The sequence below is a fragment of the Podarcis cretensis genome, assembly GCF_951804945.1.
Source record: "Podarcis cretensis genome assembly, chromosome: 6".
NCBI lineage: Eukaryota > Metazoa > Chordata > Lepidosauria > Squamata > Lacertidae > Podarcis > Podarcis cretensis.
The window spans coordinates 83,793,906-83,815,635 of record NC_137175.1 but is presented as its reverse complement, the minus strand read 5'-3'; the positions used below and the strand labels follow the sequence as shown (position 1 = coordinate 83,815,635).

At 41.3% G+C, this 21,730-nt stretch overlaps 1 protein-coding gene across 2 annotated transcripts in view; it reads right to left on the bottom strand.

The window, feature by feature from the left end:
• DENND1B (DENN domain containing 1B) overlaps positions 1–21,730 on the bottom strand; it is a 181,493-nt gene that overhangs the window by 55,227 nt on the left and 104,536 nt on the right. For both annotated transcript variants that reach the window (XM_079981343.1, XM_079981342.1), the window contains exons 10-12: positions 9,027–9,127; positions 4,065–4,110; positions 895–996 (exon numbers count right to left, since the gene is read on the bottom strand). In XM_079981343.1, the coding sequence (XP_079837469.1) occupies positions 895–996; positions 4,065–4,110; positions 9,027–9,127 (249 nt within the window). The remainder of the gene's footprint in view (positions 1–894; positions 997–4,064; positions 4,111–9,026; positions 9,128–21,730) is intronic.

The following is a 21,730-nucleotide window of genomic DNA, read 5'->3' as shown; positions in this document are numbered from 1 at the left end:
TATTTAACATGAAATGTAGAATATGTTCCATTATAAGCAGCAGGAGGGGAAAATCTCTATAAGATCAAAGTCCAGGAGGAACTGGCATTTAATTTATCTTCCTTTACAGACAAAAGACAGTTTTCGTCATTTTCAAAAGGATCCAATGTCTTTTATGACAAACTGGGTTTGCAGTTTAATTTACAAATAGAATTATAAGTAAGCAGTCTTTGCTCTGCCAAAGCAAATGACAAACAGAGTAGGATTTTCAGTTCATGCAGCCCTCAGCAGGATAGAAGAGATTAAAATAAAACTGAAATAATTTAGAGAAAACAAATAAATGTTTCAGAAAGTTGAATGAGATCAAAGTGTGCATTTTCTGACCCCAACTGTACAAGCATTTCTTATTATATTGACCAGTGTCATCAGATCATTAATTAAAAGGAGATGTGCTGGCAGGTGGCAGGGAACCAGAAGCCGATAATTGGCCCCCTTCTTCTTTTTGCCTTCAAAAACTCTTCTTCTTCTTCTTCTTCTTCTGCAAGATATGCCACTAGGCAGACAGAAATGCCTACTTTGTAATATAATGATTAAAATGAGATGAAGAGACTCTTGCGTTTAAAGCAGCTATGCCTAATGAATGCAGCTAGCTTTATAATTATCTTTTTTTTCTCTTTCTTTCTTTTTACAATACGAAGCATGATGCTCCACTCAACGTGTCCTCAACTGTCAAAAACAGGTAAAAAAACACACACCAAACACTCTTAAATAGGAAATATACAGCTGGTGGCATAGTGTTATTTTTGTGGGGGAAGGGGCATTCTTTTCATTTCAGCTAGTAAAAGCAGGAAAAAAACGTCAGCGATTCAAGGAGCTAAGAGGATAAAACCAACGAATGAAACCTCTCAGGCTTACCACTTCACTTGGTAGGTTGCTCAGGTCATTAAATGGAGTTTCCAAAGTGTTTGTGTCAACGTTTAGCATCACCACATCCTCCAGTGATTTACTTTTCACTCTCTGTACAAGGAAACAAAATTGGTTACAAGCATCTTAATGCATCATTTGCTTATTTTAATAAGGTAAAATGCTACTGGTAACTGGGGATTCAGCAGAGTAGGAACATAAAGAAATATGGCAATATTTTTCCTAGCCTGCTTCTTCTTGTCCTAAGGGCCAGCAGAGAATCTTTACACAACACAAAATTAATTTATGGAATTAATCACCAGAGGATATGGCAATGTCTGCTATCTTCCATGGCTTTAAAGTGGGATTAAACAAATGCATAGGCTACAAATGCATCAGGCTATTTATCATGGGGGTTGTATAGTTCTCTAGGATCAGATACAGTATGCCACTGAATTCTTCTTTCTGCTTTGGTGATCACTCATAGCTGAGTAAGATTGTCTTCCATGAACACAGTTTTAATAGTGAGTCCATAAGTGACTGTGGAGGCCAATTCTGGAACCACACGTCCTTAGGTTTCTGGGCTGGAGTTGATCACGGTGAGGGTTTGCCAAGCATGCCGTCCTCTTAGCACATTTCTCCCTTTTGTCCTGAGTTCGAGCGTCTTCAAAGCCCATGACACCTTTGGTAAAGGCTGTTCTTGAGAGAGTCTTTAGTGTCAGAGACACAAGAAAGCCACAGCCCTGGAAGATCTGGACAGATATCCAACTTATTCCCTCTGCAAAAGATCAGAAAAGATCATTCTTCTTCTTCTTTGGCTATTACTCATAGCCAAGTAAGATTGTCTTCCATGAACACAGTCTTAACAGTGAGTCCATAAGTGACTGTGGAGGCCAATTCTGGATCCACACATCCTTCCGCAGGGGACATAGGTTTCTGGGCAGGAGTTGATCATGGTGAGCGTTTGCCAAATGTGCCTTCCTCTTAGCACGTTTCTCCCTTTTGTCCTGAGTTCAAGCGTCTTCAAAGCCCATGACACCTTTGGTAAAGGCTGTTCTCCAACTGGAGCGCTTGCAGGCCAGTGTTTCACAGTTGTCAGTGTTTATACTACATTTTTAAAGATTTGCCTTGAGAGAGTCTTTAAACCTCTTTTGTTGATTACCAGCTTTACGCTTTCCAAGCGTAAGTTTGGAATAGAGTAGTTGCTTTGGGAGACGATAATCAGGGATCCACACAACATGACCACTCCAAAGAAGTTGATGTTGAAGAATCTGCCCAGCCCCACAGGCCACTACAGTTACTAACTGAACTACAAGCAAAGAAGCTTCCCTGGTGCCATCTTGGAGCACTTTCTTTCCCTTTTGACAAATTGGGGTAAGAGGGAGCCTATCAGAAGTAGGTACATTTGGTGGGGTGGAGGCTATGTCATAAATTAAGAGAGCCAAATAAACCTGCAGTTATGAATCACCTGCGATGAATCTCACTCAAGTTCATGCAACTGACTGGTGCTTTCAAATTCCTTAGGAAAAAGTTCTATCATATTCTAGCTAAAACAACAAAATAAGCACCAGTCCTGCCAAGGCAACTGTATGACAGGTGTCATTCTTCAAACTTGCCAAGACATAGATTACTTCCTAAAAGATACATATATACAACATGCTATATAATATCTGAATAAGAAATATCCGGAAAAAATCACACATGTAACTTACTTGTTACCAAGTACCAAGTTGTACACACACAAACACTAGCTATCTGAAAAATCAGTATTCACTTATTATCTATATATTTTAAGAAGCAATATATAATAAATAATAGCATGTAGCAAGCAGCTGGTTCTCTTTCTTTTCCAGTTACCTCCCCTTCCATATTAAGAGGCCTAGATGCTGCAAAAAAAGCACAGAGTACAAAGTGACCGTTGCAGTGATAGAAAATGCCCATGCTGAAAAGGACCACAAAAGAAGGACAAAAACAGGCTGAGGAATATTCAGGATAGGTTCGGTGGTTCACCCGAAGAAATGTACTCCTACACTGCAGCAACTGAAAATGTGAATTCCCCCATCTAATTCCATTTCCCAGCAACACAGGATACCAAATAAAAGCACATGTCGCTGAAGGGACCCACTTTCCAAACAGTCGTTTCCAGTTATTCTCCTGCAATAATGCCAGGGTTACTTTTCAAATTTCTGCTGAAGATAGCTTCACTTTTTTCACTCTGAATACTTTTCAGGACAAAGGAGGAAGTTGTAGGAGAACAAACCTTATATATGTGTATGTGTGTGTGTGTGTGTGTGTGTGTGTGTGCTTGTCAGAGCTGCCTCTAGGTCCCAGCTCACAGAGGACCAACGCTAGGCTGTCGTGATGTACAAAAGTCTTTATTGAAGTTCAATTTCCATTTCAAAGCCGCAGCGCGCAGCCCTACATCTTAAACCCTAGATCGGGGAAGTCCCGTCTGAGTCTCCTCCCCTCTGACACCAGTTTAAGATCCTAGCCCTGCTCCACCTTTTCCGCTGCTCTCTCCTCTTCTGGGTCCTCCTGCCCGCTGGGGCATTGCCCTTTCTGGACTCTTCCGACGCTGAGTCGCTTAGCTCCTCCCCCTGCCTCCTGCGGGCTTTAGGACCCGGTTCCCAATCCTCATTCTCTGCTGTCCCGCGCTCCTGTACATTTGAACTTGCCTCTCGCGCCAACCCAGTGAACTTTCTCCTAACCGTTACACTACTTCGGTCACTGCTTCCCTCTTCCGGGATACTGGCCGGATCTGACCTCCCCTCCGTTGTCCGACTTTCTGATGGAGGCGTGGTCAGCCCTGTCTCATCTTCTCTCCCTGGTGGGGAATGCACTGGCCCCGATCCTTGGGACTCTTCCCCCCCACTCTGCTCTGGTGGGGAAGCTGGTCCTGATTTCCAACTACTGCTCTGGGAGTCCCTGCTGCCCCCCTTGCTCCTGGGGCGTTCCCCTTGGGAACCCCCTACCCCTGGCCACTGGCGCTCCCTTCTGTGAATCTTCCGATTCGCTGGAGAGGCTCATGAAATCCCTCGGTCCACTGTCCTCTTCTCCTACGCTCCCCTCGGATTCTTCCCCTTCGCTCTCCATCTCCTCTCTTCCCTGTGCCTCTGCTCCTGAGCCCCTGACAGTGCTCATGCGCCAAATGCATAGAGAAATGAAAAGGAAGCCTTACTCACCTCCATTAAACTGAAGTGAACTCCAATCAAGTATGGCATGGGTGCACTGAAATTAAAAGTAAATGAAACAAAGTGAACTACAGTTATAAAACCTAAAAGGCTAGCATCTCCATTCACTTTGCCGTATTTGCCTGCAAAGCTACTGTAAGATGGTAGTCTGCAACTTTCAATGGCAGTGTGCCAGTGGATATTTAAGAATGGCAATCGGTCTAGAGATCTCATCTTCAATTGACAGGTCAGGATGCACAAGTGGGTTGTGCCGGGATCCAAGGTGAGTCACAACAGGAGCATCACCACCATGCAAATATATGGCAGAAATTAAGAAATGGGTCTCTAAATGCATGTTTGGTTTAAAAGTGGGTCTTGGGTCTTAAAAGGCTGGAGATATGTGGTCCACAGGATACTATACACAAGCTTTCATTTATGATAGCACACACACCCCGCCCCCCCAGGTTTCAGCCCAGCATATTCAAGTTGATTTCCTAATTATTCATTTTAAAGTAAGTTATAAAAAGTATTTATATAGGACCATTTTAAAAAAAAACAGAGCATCTTACAACAATAAAACCATACAGTAAAAAATTTAAAATCAGAGTTCAACTATTACAGAAGGATATTTTCTTAGGTTTAGCTTGCCATAGCTGCTTCATTATGTGAAGTGTCACTATAGTATAGAGTAATCCTGCCCTCTGTGTGCAGGGGCAGAGTATGAGATACTGTACCAGGTGATGACATTGCAAACCTCCAATCATACCACCAGACTAGTCTTCCCCAATCTGGTGCTCTTCTGATGTTTTGGAATACAATTTCCATTAGCTTTGGGCCACATTGACTAGAGCTGATGGACTTTCTATTTCAAAAGACCTGGAGCACACAAGGTTAGAGGAAAGCTGCACTAGGTTATTCAAAGACTCCACACATTAGCCACTCACACTGAGTGCTTCATGGTGAGGAATCGAGGGAATTAACCAAAACAATCCGTGTGTGGTGTGGCTAAAGCTGAGATCTAGACTGACTCATTCTTGCTCCTTGCTAATTGATCAGAAAGTCATGGCATCCAACATCCAACTGGAAATTTCACTGAAAACCTCCCCACAGGGAAGGCAGGACTGTGGCCAAAGAAAATGACATAATGTGACATATGATGACACAACCATTCTCTTTGGCGATTAGATATAGCTGTCATTATGAGTAATCTTGTCACTTCATGATAGTTATTACAACCTATATGATAAAGCTACAGGAAATTAATAGAAGTGGTATTGAATATATGCAGGAAAATTCTCTTTCACCTGTGTCACAGTGTGTATTTGAAATTATTGCATTTTAAAATAGATCAAATGTGCTTTTATGTTTGTACATATTTTATGGGCTAATAGCCGTAATAATAATAAAGAAAGAAACCCCACGACAATGTTATGCCTTGCTGGACTGCTACGAAGAGTTTTGGTTATACATGGCTTCTTTTCTTCAGTACTGGAAGTCTAATTTCACATATCTGAAGTCTCAAAATGCTGGTAGTTCTTATTGTTTCCAGAGCTGCTCTCCTACATCAATTATCTCTCCTCTTGGCCACCTCCAAAGTAATTATTATGATTAGCTTTATTAGCCATCCATGGGAGGTGACAGCAATATAAAATACAATATTAAAAACAGTTTAAAACAACTTTCAATCATAACCAGAGTGGGTCCTAAAAGTATATACCTTAAATGTCAAAGGCCAGGGTAAAGAGGTACATTTTTGGCATATGATGGAAGCTGTACAATGAAGGAGCCAGAAACACTTTTGCAGGCAGAGCCTACTTTTCTGTAAGCTGCCCAGAGTGGCTGGGGAAACCTAGCTGGGTGGGCAGGGCATAAATAAATAAAAAATATTTATCATCCACCGCTTCAAAACAGCTGAGGGGCAGAGGAACTACCAAGAAGGCCACTTATGCTAATATTAACACCCAAAAGAGTATGTAGGGAAGAAGGCAGTCTTTCAGACACTTGAGGCCTAAATCAATTGGGGCTTTAAACACTAGAGTTAGCACCTTGAATTGGGCACAGAATCAAACTGGCAGCCAGTATAGCTGTTTTAAAATAGGGATTATGTGAGTTTTAAAGGAAACCCAGCCAGTAATCTGGTCACTGCATCAGGGATGAGCTGAGTTTTCCTAGTCATTTTCATGGGCCAGCTCCGCAATAATCCCATCTGGAAGGTACCAAGGCATGGAGTACTTTGGCCAAGTCATATCCATTCAAAAGGGGGCAGAACTGGTGAACCAGCAGGAGCTGGAGGGGGGGGAGCTCTCCTAGTTACCAAGGCTACCTGAGCCTCAAGTGACAAGGCTGAATCAAGTTTGGGGCCTGATCCTTCCAGGGGTGTGCAACCCCATCTAGGACACACTACCTCCCCACGTCCTGGACATGAGAACCTATGACACCTAACACCTCTGTCTTTTCAGGATTCAGCTTCAATTTACTGGCTCACATCTAGTTCATCGCCATCTCCAGACACTGGTCTAACATACTGGCCGCCTCTCTTGATTCAGATGGAGCGGTGATACAGAGATGGGTTTCACCCACATATTGATGACACTATACTCCAAACCTCCTGATGACAGCTACCAGCTTCATATATATATTTATATTAAATAGCATGGGAAACAAGATGGAACCCTGCAGAAACAACAGGACCACTCCCATGGTGCTGAACAATAGCCTCCCATAACTACTTTCTGGACATGATCCAGGAGGTACCACCAAAGTACAAAGCTGCCAAGCCCCCACTTCTCTGAGACACCCAACAGTATCAAAAATCACCAAGAGATCAAGGAGAAAAAGCAGAGTCACACTCCCCGCCCCCTCTGTTTCCTGACAAATGTAATCAATCAGGGAAAGCAATCAGGGCAATTTCAGTACCATGGCTAGACCTGAAGATGGACTATAATGAATACAAGTAATCAATGTCTCCCAAGCATGCCTGAAGCTGTACTTCTTTAAGGGAACTCAGTACCACACTGGATGCTTCCATTAGACTGTGGCATCCAACTCTGTCGAAATCCAAGTGCTTTTGTCCCTGAAGTACCTTGCAAAGTTGTCACAAGTGACCTCCAAGCAAAACTCTCTTAACCAGATGACAAAAGCCCATTCACCACTTGGAAAAGCTCTGCTGGATGACAACTTGAGAATGCAATGGTGGCAGAAAAATAACCCTCCTCCCTCATTTGGGAAATTATTTCGCCTGACAGAAGGGATATTTTAAAGAATGTAGTAGATTGCATTGAAACAACAAAGGCCATGGGGACCATAAAAATCTGAAGTAGAGATCAGAAAACATCAAATGACTACACATACATAGATGATTGTTGCCTTTCATCTCTAGACATCTTTATGTAAAGGGGGGGGAGGGAAGATTTGCTCTGGTTTATTTTGTTAAAAGGCAAAGTTAAAAGGCACCCAGATCTGATCAATAGAAAGAAATAAAAGGTTGTGAGCTGATGCCTATTAAATAAGATAAATACGTTTGGATCAGGATGAGGTTGCAATTTACAAACATATTTTCATACATGACTATTTGGTGTAGCTTCTGCAATATTTTAAAAGTTCATTTTACTTATATTTAGAATCTTCATGAAAACATAAAATTAGATGTTCTAAGCTAGAGAATTCCAGCATTTTTAAGTCCAATAACCTGCCAGCAAATGGGACAAGCATTCAGACCATGTCCAGTCCAGTCAATGGCATCTGGTTTCCATCTAGGATCTGATAATCCTAATATTTTGTTCACCTGCTTGCTGTGAGATGCAGCTGATGCTAGAATGGCTACCCAAAAATTATTTGCAAAATACCCACAATAGTTGCATTGCTCTACTGGTTATCCAACACAAGTCCTTCAGCATCCCTTGATAGGCTTTCTCCCTTATGAGAGAACACAACCCACTCTTTTCTGCATTTATAGATTTTCAACAGCCACTGCACATAAATAGAACAATCAAAGTGATCTGAAACCAAAGTTGGGAGCTCTCCCAATATTGTTTTTACATATATATAAAGTTCATATTGCATGCAGCTCGCCCTGCATTTTCCCAAACAGGTGCCCATTTTGATGGTATTGATTATCTGTCATAGCATAGTCTTTTGTGCTCAGATGCACGTGGCCAGCAAAATACAAGGGTCACAGAAGGGATTCAGCAGGGGAATGACTTGCAACATAGGGAATGTGTGCTGGGACCAATTTATGTCCCTCATTCATGACATGCATCGTAGGCACAGATGACCTAACACCAGGTTCACCTGAGACACAATGATACTGTATCACGAACCAGTAGGAGATGTTGGATAAAGCAGGGGAAGTTAGAATGAGCTGAATTGCAACAATATTTTCCCAGAATGTAGATAATTCTGGCAGCAAACTACCTAAAAACCACCTTAGTGCTCGCTCCTTCTTGGGTAAATATGACAGAAAGAAACAGTAGCTGAAAAACTCGCTTATGACTTCCATACTGCTCACAAACATTAGAAATGTCAAGGATATCTTTGTAATGGCACACCTTGCGAATGTGAATAGATTACTTGGGCTGGGGGAATGCCACTTTGTGTATGCAGAAACTGCTGCATATGACTTTCAGTTTGTTGGTTTAAAAGAGATTTCATTGTTGAGTGTGGCCACGTTTTAGTCAGCGAACCAATGATCAATGTTGAATTTAAATCTGAGTTTGAATCCAAGTTCTGCTGCTTTGTAACTGGGCAGCATTAGGCAAGTCAGTTCCGATCTATAAGTTGGAAATAGTAGCAAGCAATCTATAGGAGTGCATTTTAGAATGCTTTATATATTACCTTGCATAATTATCACACAATGCAATTTGATGCATGTTTAATCAGAAGGAAGTCCCACTGTGTTCAGTGGAGCTGCCTCCTAGTAAAGCATGCAAAGGATTGTCGCCATAGAGGGAAATAATATATTTTTTTCTATCTTACCAGCAGTAGTCCAGAAGATGTGGAGGGAGCACTGGGATGTATATGTGTTGCCAGTACATTGGATATAGCAATGCGGATGACCCATGAATGCAAGCAGTTAACTAAAAGTAAAAACAAAACACAGAGCTGAGAACAAAGTAACAGATTCCTGATTAAAATTTAAACACCAAGAAAATAAATTTCCGAGGCAGAATACATTTTACCAAGAACTGAAATGTCCTTTACCAAGAACATCTAAAACATCTGAATGAATATCATATGAATATAAACAATATAAAGGCAACACCACAATTAGTCACATTCTCATATAGAAAAGCATAGAGAAACAGTTGTGTTCTCATTTCAAAATGAGCCGATTCAGATTTGCAAGCCTTCCTCAAACAATTATTTTTCTTCAGACGTGAATCTACAGGAACAATACTGCCACAGAAAGTGACAAAGGCAGCCCTCCCATACTCAGGTACTATTCAGACTGTGATCACAGCAGAGGATGCTTTGCTTTTAAATAATTTCCTCCTTGGGCTGCTATCATTGCCCAGGATTATTAGAAAGATAGATCCAAAAAAACTCTGATGTGCACAAAAGTAGAAGACTGACTCCTACAGGAACACATAATGGAACAAATTCCCCCCCACCGCCATCCCCATGAAAATTAAAGGTGACACCTGTAATTAGACTAAACAGAAAAAGGCCCCTGAAAAATTCAACCGCTACGGGCAAATATACTGGTAATAAAGGTAAAGGTAAAGGTACCCCTGCCCGTACGGGCCAGTCTTGACAGACTCTGGGGTTGTGCGCCCATCTCACTTAAGAGGCCAGGGGCCAGCGCTGTCCGGAGACACTTCCGGGTCACGTGGCCAGCGTGACATCGCTGCTCTGGCCAGAGCCAGAGCCAGAGCCAGAGCTGCACACGGAAACGCCGTTTACCTTCCCGCTGGTAAGCGGTCCCTATTTATCTACTTGCACCCGGAGGTGCTTTCGAACTGCTAGGTTGGCAGGCGCTGGGACCGAGCAGCGGGAGCGCACCCCGCCGCAGGGATTCGAACCGCCGACCTTTCGATCGGCAAGCCCTAGGCGCTGAGGCTTTAACCCACAGCGCCACCTGCGTCCCTATACTGGTAATAGAAAGTAGTTAAAAAAAAAAAAAAGACTAATGTTTTGTTTTCTCTACTTCATACAGTGGTACCTTGGTTCTCAAACTTAATACGTTCTGGAAGTGCGTTCCAAAACCAAGGCGCGCTTTCCCAGAGAAAGTAATGCAAGATGGATTAATCCGTTTCAGAATTTTAGAAATAACCCCTAAAACAGCAATTTAATACTATCTAACGAGACCCTTGATCCATAAAATGAAAGTAATAAACAATGTACTGCAGTCACACAATCAATCAATCAGTAGCTGAACTGGGTTCCACACAAGTCACAAAAACAAAAAGCCACAAAAACAAAAACTCAAAATAAATAGCAAAAACAGACCTCAGCGTAACACTCAAAACAGAAGTGTGGCACTCAAAATGGAAGTGTAACACTCAAAACAGAGCACATTCGGCTTCCAAAAATAGTTCGCAAACTGAAACACTTACTTCCAAGTTTGCAGTGTTTGGGTTCCAAGTTGTTTGAGTACCAAGGTGTTTGAGAACCAAGGTACCACTGTATTGGTAATAGAAAGTAGTTAAAAAAAAAAAAAGACTAATGTTTTGTTTTCTCTACTTCATACAGTGGTACCTTGGTTCTCAAACTTAATACGTTCTGGAAGTGCGTTCCAAAACCAAGGCGCGCTTTCCCAGAGAAAGTAATGCAAGATGGATTAATCCGTTTCAGAATTTTAGAAATAACCCCTAAAACAGCAATTTAATACTGTCTAACGAGACCCTTGATCCATAAAATGAAAGTAATAAACAATGTACTGCAGTCACACAATCAATCAATCAGTAGCTGAACTGGGTTCCACACAAGTCACAAAAACAAAAAGCCACAAAAACAAAAACTCAAAATAAATAGCAAAAACAGACCTCAGCGTAACACTCAAAACAGAAGTGTGGCACTCAAAATGGAAGTGTAACACTCAAAACAGAGCACATTCGGCTTCCGAAAATAGTTCGCAAACTGAAACACTTACTTCCAAGTTTGCAGTGTTTGGGTTCCAAGTTGTTTGAGTACCAAGGTGTTTGAGAACCAAGGTACCACTGTATTGCAGTGGGCTGAAAACAGCTGTTTGGACAGCAATCCTATCTATACCAGTTTATTCCAGGGGTTACTCTCAGGCAGCTGTGCATAGGATGACAGTCTAAATCTATTTAGGGAAGTTTTGCAGCATTCCCTTGTGGCTAGCTTTCCAGGAGCCACATGCCACTGCGGTGGGTGTGGCCAAACTGAAAGTGGGCGTGGGTAAGTGAAAGTGGGTGGGCCATCCCACACTCTTTCACGCCACGTACATTTGTTCTCTTTCACATTCACACACATCAGGCTTTCACTCTAACTAAAGCCCTCCCCAGGCTCTAATTTGGCTTTAGTAAAGTCTCCTAAGGAAACCAAGTATAAGTTTTTCCTGAGCCCAGTTCTGGGAGGTGACAGAGGTTAGAGTGAGAGACTAGCTGTGACACAGGGGGAAGGGGGGGTGGAGGGAACTTATTGCACAGAGAGGAAGAATTCACCCTCCCCTCCCCAGATGACACCTCGTCCAAAATTGGCGCCTGAGCCATATTTAGACAGGGAAGGGAGGAATTTCCACTTGACACCAATGTGGAGTCTTTTCTTCAGTAATTTTATTTAGTATTTGTTTGCATGTATGCTTTTCCAACATGCATTATGGAACACATAGAAAGGTGATGTGTTACGGGAAATGCCTGCCTCTTTGCTTACTAAACACTACAGTCATACCTCGGGTTGAATGTGCTTCAGGATGAGCGTGTTCGAGTTGCACTCCGCGGCAACTCCAAAGTAACGAAGCGCGTTACTTCCGGGTTTCGCCGCTTGCGCATGCGCAGACGCTCACAATGACGTCACACGCATGCGCAGAAGCGGCGAAAAGCGACGCACGTGTGCGCAGACGTGCCGTTGCTGGTTACGTTTGCTTCTAGATGCGAACGGGGCTCCAGAACGGATCCCGTTCGCATCTAGAGGTACCACTGTACATGTCAAACTGGGGAGGCCACCATATGCAGCTTGGTACATTAACGTGTGCTCGTTTTAATCGGAAAGCACTTTTCCAATTTTGCCGCACCAAATCTTGCTAAGTAAAGAAAACAAGTGACACTGAGGTGGTTTAAACAAAGAGAAAAGGAAGCATGTTCTTCATGCAAAAGCCTCATGTTCAATCCTTGGCATTTCTGGGTAGGGCTGGGAAAGAAGACCTCCGTCTGAAACCCTGGAGAGCAGCTGCCAGTGTTGACAATGCCAGACTAGATGGACCAGTGGTCTGACTCAATATAATGGAAAATGGAAGAGCAGCACAGAAGATCTGAATAAAAGCATAGTGTGCCAAGGGTGAGGCAATCCTAATATGCTTCGCTACAGCAACATGAGACGGGGTGGGGGTGGTGGCACTAAAATGGCAAGAAGACAGAACAAAGCTGGCACCATTTACGGAACAACTTTCTGAATAAACGCCCAAACAGCATCTTGTTTGATGAAAGCCGGGATCATGCTTCTCTGTAATGAGGTGTTAATCTCTGCTAACAATTGTCTCAAGAGCCCAGTCTGCTGTACAATTCACAAAGGGTACAAACAATCCTTCTTCTGCATAGTATCCAGTTTGGGGCCTTCTCATATTGTTAGCACCATTTGAAATACGAGAGGGATTAACACGAATATGCTTCTTTGGACAAGCCCCTTCCGTTGTTAAAGAGAGCTAGAGTGATTTCATATGAATGAGATATATTCCTTTTCAGCAGATATGGCAAGGGCAGATACAGCAAGCTGAATATAACCCGTTGCATTGCTTTGTTATTTTTAGACTCTGCCAATCTACTATACATTTCCTGCTGCTATAACAGAAAACTGCTTAACTCATTGTATACTTCTGACCGAGGACAGCTTAGAAACCATTGTGGGACTGACCGAGGACAGCCTAGAAACCATTGCGGGACTGCAATAAAAATCTTAAATTTATGTAGGGGTTGAGCGCTCTCTGTCCAAGAGGGGCCCTCTTAGAAGATGCATGTCACAGGACCCATTCTGACAATATCGCCGTGCAACTGCACAGGTTTTAAAACATGGTTCCACTGGAGAGAGGAGCAACTTTGTGGATTCCTTCCTTGTGGTCCAGGGATTCTGCCATCATGCCAATAGCAGCAAGGAAGAGCCATGCTGTGGCATCTCCTACATTGCTAACGTGAGAAGGGGGCTTTAATTAAGCTCCCCCAAAGTAAAGAATAGAATATTGAAGGGTGGTTGAGGGAGATGAGTGGGACAAAGCAGTCCAGTCAAATAAAAGGGAAAGAAGCAGAGCCATCTAGGCCCACAAAGGAAAATGGTTGGTGGAAATCAAGGCTAGGCTCTCCTATGGGTCCTGGAAAAGGGGTGAGGCACCAGCCACCTGGACTGCACTGCCTAGAAGTGGTCAGGGGAGCTCAAATGCTTCTGACAGCTGTTCATACCTCATGCTCTAAGGAGCTTTTGCATAGAGATCCTCTATGAACAGACTGAGCAAACCTAGGGTATTTCAGAGAAGGATGCTTGCATTTCAGAATCATTCTACCATTTGAGTTATAAATTTCTATCATTTTAAAAGGGGGGAAAAACCAGTGTGGAAAGAAAATGCTTTAAATAATAATAATAATAAGCCACACACACAAAAACAAGAGACAACTGTTTTGTGCAGCCCTGCTTGCTCTTCGCTCGGATTAATCTAACAGGATTAAATATGGAAAAGAAGAGGGGTCTGAAAGCTCCTGAGGGATATCATTAGGGCAAATTGCCAAAGAATGAAACATGAGCCAGCCAGGGGAGGCTGGAAGATACAGTAATACCAAGGGACTTGAATGTTCGACAGTTGGAGCTTCAGTAATGTGTGAACTGCGGGTTACAGACTCTGTTCACTGACACATAGAATGTCACTATTGACCACCGAACTGCCCAAGCTTGACAGCTATACTACAGGCAGCCAAAGATGTCATAATTCCACTGTTAAGCTGCCCATTTCTGATTAAATTTTGCTTCCTACTTCTAAGCCAAACAGCTGCAATGTTACAGAGTTGTGTTTCTTCCCCCTTTGTTACTTAAGATAAGTGCCATTTTAATTACTGTTTTCTTGCTAGAGATAATTTAATGTTTCAGCAAATGAATAGCTTGCCTTCCTCCCTAATGTTTATTCCACTGGCTGCATTTCCAATTACCTTCCTAAATAATTTCTGAAATCCTCATGATGCTCTATCATCATTAAGAAAAGCTTTTTTTCAGGTAATCTTTACAAAGAAACAAATTGGGAATTTAAATATTAAAACTTTCACTAACTATAATCCAAAGAACCAAGCATGTGGCATAAGTCTTCACACCCAATATTTCTGAACTGTTTCCATAAGGAAGCTAATACTTATCAATATGTATCTCTGAGTTCAGCTTCTATTTCCCTTCCTGGCCATTTTCTGCTTCAGTACTCAACTACTCTCTAACTCTTTTCAGTATTCCGGCTTGCTTAAAAGTGTTTCAGCCTTTTTTAAATTTCTTGCAGCTATTCAGCTCCAGCTCCTTGACTTCTCAACTCTGTAACTTCACAACTTTTCTTTCCTTCTACTAACAACATTCTCCAACTCAATTTTTCTCGCAATACTATATTTGCACCAGTCCATCACCATGCAGCTCCCATTGAAGAATCTGTAGCACTGCATTGTGAGCCTGGATTTGCATGGATTCAGGATGGGGTAGAGGAGCATAAGAGAACACAGGTTGCAGAACAGCAATAGCCACAACATGGGAGCAGAAAGGGAAGGACATTGAGATAGGAAAATTTGGTGTTTAAAAACAATGGGAGAGGGTTTTTTTTACTGGAAGACTTTATTACAGCTTTTTCATAATACAATAAATAAAAGAAACTAATCTAAATAAAAACAAAAAAGAGAAAGAGAAAAGGACTGAATAGACTGGGAAGAGAGGGAGACTAAAGGGTTGTTGTCTTCAAAAAAAGTTTTTTAAAAGTAGAAATAGTGGAGAAGTGTACAACAGCGAAGCCAACACAAAAAGCTAACACAACCAAGCCTTTCTCGATTCCCTTAACACTGTACTCAAAACTTACCGTATTTTTCGCTCTATAAGACCATAGTTTTTGGAGGAGGAAAACAAGAAAAAAAATATTTTGAATCTCAGAAGCCAGAACAACAAGAGGGATCGCTGCACAGCGAAAGCAGCGATCCCTCTTGCTGTTCTGGCTTCTGGGATAGCTGCGCAGCCCGCATTCGCTCCATAAGACACACACACATTTCCCCTTACTTTTTAGAAGTGAAAAAGTAAGTCTTATAGAGCAAAAAATACGGTACTTTAAACCACCACTTTTTCGCTCTGAATGTTTCCCCCACTCACTCTACTCAAACCTCTGTTGTTTAACACTGCCACTTTTTTCCTCTCAGTGTTACTCCATACCTCCTTTATTCAAACCTCTCCCATTCTTCAGCTGCATCATGTGTGAGAAATAAACATGCCCCCAAATATTATTTCACTCTTGGTATCGTGTGTATTTTCTTCTGCATGAAGTTTCAGATTCAATATAGTAAATTAAAGCAGGTGTTTTATTAACAAGCAAACACCTATGTATGTACAACATCCATTACATAATCCTCTATAACTGACCAAGCTGTCAGGTTTGCTCTTAAGATTTGATTCATCTTAAAGATCTAGTTAACAGATCCTCCGAAGAAGAGGGCTGCAGAACGGAAGAGAGGAGAAGACATGGAAATGGGGTGGTCTGTGTGCAAGTGGTAGTTGGGGGGGGGGAGGTAAAGGGACCCCTGACTGATCGACAAGTCCTAGGCTCTGTGGTTTAACGCACAGTGCCACCCGCACTCCTAGTTGAGAAAAGGAGCAATAAAAAAAGGGTTAATGTGAAAATGGAGGAGTCCAAAGGAATGGTTGCCAAAAGGAGGCAGTAGAAAACATGGGAATGGGGGTGAATATGATTAAGCCAATGTAATAAGAACATTTCAGGAAATGTTGATAGGGTTCTGCACCAAATGCAAATGATAAGAATATCTGATGGAATTGTGATAGCATTAAGGATTATTGGAATGATGTCCTGGCCATTATTAGAAGCAAATTATCATTCAGAACAACACTAAAACTACATAAGTTTCTCTTAACTACATAGACCATGTAGTTAATGACAATGCAGCAGCAGCAAGAACTGAAGTGACCAGAAGGTGGAGAAATGTGGCAAAACCAAGTATAGTCGACTAGTTGGGATGCTTTATTATTTCTTTTTATTATTTGAGGTGTTTTGTTTATGGATAAAGGTTACACAGTTAATAAGATATCGAAAAAGAACAGATAAGTAATATTAAAACTTACTATGAAACTTACTTTATCAATTTTTGGAATGCACAGTTCGAAACATTATCCATTAGGTGGATTGTTTATTGCTAGATTATATTTAAAAGGAGTCGTGCTGACCTAATTTTTTAAAAACATTATCTATATTAATTTTTTTTCATTTTCCATTTTCCAGAGGATTAGCTGTGTTAGTCTGTTACAGGAAAAACAACTAAGTCTTACAGAAGCTTAAACACTTTAATAGAATCCTAGAATTGTAGAGTTGGAGGGGACCCTGAGGGTCATCTAGTCCAACCCCCTGCAAGGCAGGAATCTAAACACGCCACCCCCCCATCCAATTTGAAACCGTATCACACCCTGCTTAGCTTTGCAAATGTCCTAGCAGTTTTACTGCTGCACCACTAGAAGGTTTGCTTTTTTATGACATTTATTTAAGACATTTTTATGCCACCCGAAAGTTCTTTGGACGCACTAAAATAAGTTAAATAAAAAACAAGTGAAAGACAAAGTAAAACATAAAAACATTTAAGGGAGAAGAAAGGGGGACATCCTATGCCCTTTTAAAATGTGTTTTTTTTGTGGGGGGGGGCTATAGGGTCGTTCTTTCTATTTTTATCATGTATTTTGTGGTTTTATATCTTGATTTTATTTTGTGCACCACCCTGAGACCCCCGGGTATAGGGAGGTATATAAATTCAATAAAAAGAAGAAGAAACCCACATAAACAAAAATACAATTTGCTGCTGCTCCCAAATTAAAAACAGAAGCCTAGGTTATTTTAGGTATTTAATAGGAAGGTGTTCAGCTGGCACTGGGTAGAGTGGAGGCAACAAAGATGGTGTCAGGCAAGCCACCGTGGGAATTCTGTTACATAAGATGGCTACGGGTCTACTGAAAAGGCCCTCTTTCTGGTGGCTGCTGATCTCACTTTATTCTGCAGGGGTACTTGGAGCACGGACTCTCAAAGAAGATCTTAAGTTTGGGTAGTCAGAACTTTGAATTGGGCCCAGAAACAGACTGGGAGCCAATGCTACTGACAAATATTGTCAGAATTGCCTAGTCACTTATAGAATATTATGTTTAAAGCAAAGATGAAAAGAAACAAAGATGTTAAGACGACTAAGTAAATTTTATGAGATTTTGTTTTGGAAATCTGTTACAATGATATATAATGAAATTCAGTCAAGGGAAATTGAAGAAGTCTCTTTAACAATGTTATTAAGATTGGATTAAGTACACCTATGATGTATGTTTGTTTGTTAGTTTAAAATTTTGGAAAATTAATTTTAAAAAATGGGGGGAAATTGCCTAGTCACAGAGAATTAAGCAATTTATTGTTCTTGGGTATCCGCCGTAAGAGTAGGAAACATGCTCCATTCTATAGGAGGTTGGCAGCATTGGAGAGAGTCCAGATTCCCAAAGGTCAGTGTGCATTTAGCAGGAGAGATGGTAAAACTCATCTCTACCAAAGCTGTGGATTTGCTGCAGCATGGCAAAGAGAGGAATGGAGCCATCAGGAGAATCATGAAGCCAGGCTGTGCGCTGTAGTGGCTTACAGGCATTTATAAAGAACACCCTTCCTTCAACAGATTATTCTGAAGTTTCTTCAAGCCTTTAGCAGATTGTATGATGCTACATTTTTTTATGACTTGAAACTCAGGTTTAGACTATCCAAGCATCCATGTTCAGCTCCCTGGTCCATACAGGTATAGGTTCTATGTACTGGTGGCAAAAATAAGTGATTTGTACTATGCTACATATAATACAATATATATGCACATACTCTGACATATGCAAAATATAAATGTATAGTTCCTAGAAGAACTAGGGCAGAAGCAATGTGGTTTGAATGTATGGTGTGTACATGACTTAAGAGTCACCCTAAAGGCTAACTATTTTTTGTGACTATTGTGACCTATCACAAGAACCTACTGTGTCAGATGCATGTTTTTAGAAATCTGATTCCAGCTACTATTTTGTTTAAAGAATGATTAATGTTCAAGATTCAAGAACTGATAAAAACTTCACATTGCTCCGATTATTATTTTTTATATTTCTACAGCTGCTTTAGACATGTGAGATTTTGAGATCGATCCTGCAAAACAAATACACTCTCAAAGGTATCATCAGATTTTTGAAAAGATTTCAGCGCTCAGTGTAATACATCCTGCACATCATCTTCATTCCTAATATAAAATATTTAAGTTTGTGTGTGTGGACAAAAAAATAACAACCACCTTATTCTCTTTAAAGAACCAGGAACACACACACTGAATGAGTTTAACAGAGTTGAAAATAGACCATTTCCTTGGCAAAAGCAATTGTTTTGAAACTTTCTGGAACTGAGATCTACAATGTTGGTGGGGGGGGGCAACCCTAAGAACAAGCATGCCTGGAAATGACTGCCTGCTAGATATCAAATGGGGCGGGAGGGGGGGGATGGTACTGAGAAAAACAGACCTTTGGGAACCAATCTTATCGCAAAGCACAAGGGCTGCCGCTGCTGGTATTATTATAGTTGTCTAAAGCATTTGATGTCATTGTTCAGTGCATTCTGCAACGCTGTCAGGTTTTGACTGGGAATGTTTTCGTCTGATTCCACCGTTACCTGACAAGACATTATACTGCAGTCTAATGCTAGAGATATGTGTGGTTTGATGTTGCACTCACAGTGGGTTACCACCAAAGCAGTTTCACCGAGCTGCAACCCTAAAGGGACACCTGAGGAGGAAGAGAATTCTCATTTCTGGCAGAGATGAAGCAGCGCATAGAAAGATGATATGTAGGGAGCAAACATGATGGGTTGGTGAATGTGGGACCTGTGCAGATACCTGATCTTCCCATGAGATTTTAGTTTGGAGGTGCAGATGAGAAGGAATAGAATTTCACAAAGTCTGAGAAACACCGATTTGAGATCCAAGTAATATAACAATACTTTAGGTTGGGAGTACGTACAAGAATGTTTAGGTGAAATGGTCCTGATTTCAAAATACTTAAGAAATACTGATTCTAATACCAGTTAACATTTACTGCAACATGTTTACGTATTCATTAGTTGTACAGTCACCAAGCATTTATCTAGACGGCTCTAGCAAATTCATGGATTAAAAAGGTAGCCTAAAGTTTTAATTCTTAATGTGACTACCAAACACTATTGCTTCCAGCTTCAATGGTGATACTGCTATTGTGTTTGTTCATATGAAGCAAGCTTTTGCAAATCACATTGCTATTTGGGTTTTATCCAATGGTTTTATCCAAGACTACTTAGTCTTCAAGTTCTCTTCAAATTCATACAATTCAAGTGAGCAATCTTAAAACAGTGTATCATTCAAGAACATCTCTCTATAGTCCTCAGCAGTTCCAAACAATCTAAATTATTATGCTCAAGTACTCTCAGCAATTTTGTACAATCATATAGAACAGGTGTGAGGACTCCCTTGCCCAGTCTTAGTCTGCCAGAGTGCTCGAATTTGGCCCTGGAGGCCGTTTTTTAAAAACCACGCCCATCTGCCAATCAACTGATGTCACTCAGATGGAGGTGATGCCATTTGATGGGTGGGGGTTCATTCTGCTGGGAACTGGCGTATGCAGTCAAACTGAGCATGATTTAACCACACTCATTAGCCAGAGGTCCACGGAAAAGCACAAGGCTATTTGAAAGCACTTTTGCAAGCAGCTGGGTACTGATCTTTAAACCTCTAAAAACTGGAGATTTAAACAGCAATGCATAACTGTTTGCATAAGGGCTTTTGAACAACCCCGCACTGCACTTTGAAGTGCCTCCAGTGGGAATTTTAAAGCACGACATCAGCTGATGTCGCTAGGATATTGAAAGGTGGGCAAGCTCTCCAGGGGTGGGGAGAGAAGGGTTCAGCCCACAAGCTAGAAAAGGTTTCCCACCCCAATACAGAATATGGGAAAGATTTATAATGTCGACACATGAAGTCCAGGATTTCAAAAACTAAATTCAAGAAAATCATCTGGCATCTAAGCAACTCTGAGATCATGTCCAGAAATGGTAAACTATAATTCTGCTAGATGTGAAAAGGCCTAGGCTCCTCCCGGGCTTGTCTGTTCTGCCCCCCGCTTTTCCTGCTGTGTCATTAAGAGGATTTCTCAAGTTTCGCATGTCATCTGAACTGCGAACCGTGGTTAACATTAACTATACATATTTTAAGCAAGTTGGCTTCAGAAACCACAGCTTGACATTGGTTCAGTTTAATCTAGCAATAATCACAGATCACAGTTCAGATGACATGGCAAGCCATGCCAACTATAAGCAGAACCTTAGTCATGTTAACTACTGTTGGTTAGTCCAGACAATATGACAAATTTTGACTAAAAGCAGAAGCTTTCAAATTCCTGTCACCCCGTGGGGGTAGGAGGGAGAACGATGCCTTGGAATGGGGTTGTGCTTTCACATCCTGCTTTACCATAGTTTTGTGTGGTATCCACATGCCCTTAAAGAAATATCCTGATGATAAAGTAATCTGCAAGCACTTAAATATTGTTCTTGTATTTGATAGACTACTTACTGTAGTGCTCAAAATCAACCGTACGTCTTTCTTTTTCATGCAAATCCATCTGCTTGATTTGCAAAACACCTATTATTCTACCTAAAACAAGATGTTCACACCTTTGCTTAATTCAGGAAACTTTGACAAAGTTGCTTTTAAAGCAAAGTAATTGTCTCTGCCTAATTCTGGAAACTGTCAAAACACCGCCGGCTGGATTATGAAGCTTATGAGAATGCTTAAAAACAACTCTTTCTAATTAATGAAGTGACCAGAGGAATGGCTTAATTCCTTAGCTAGTAAATAGGTTCCATGCTAATATCATGACTCAACAAGGTTATCCTTCCTGAATATATTTAACAATCTCAAAAATGTGTAACATTTACAGTATAACCTTTGTATTTGACTAAACTGCTAATATGCCACACAGTTAAATCTCCAAATACTCTTTATTGACTTTCTTAATTCTGTTTTGCGGGGATTCCACTGGCACAACAGGACTTCCCTTCCCCCCCCCCCCGCCCCAATGTGTGCTGAAAATCACTTCCGGGGGCAACCGATTTTGAGGGTGTGCAGGATGCTAGAGGGGAAAGGAGACGAAATTCTGCTGTGAGCACTGAAATCCATTGAGCCAGCAAAATTGCAGAGTTGAATATGGCCTACTGTTTTGATGACTTTTAGTATCCAATTTCTGAAATAATTGCTACTGTGACA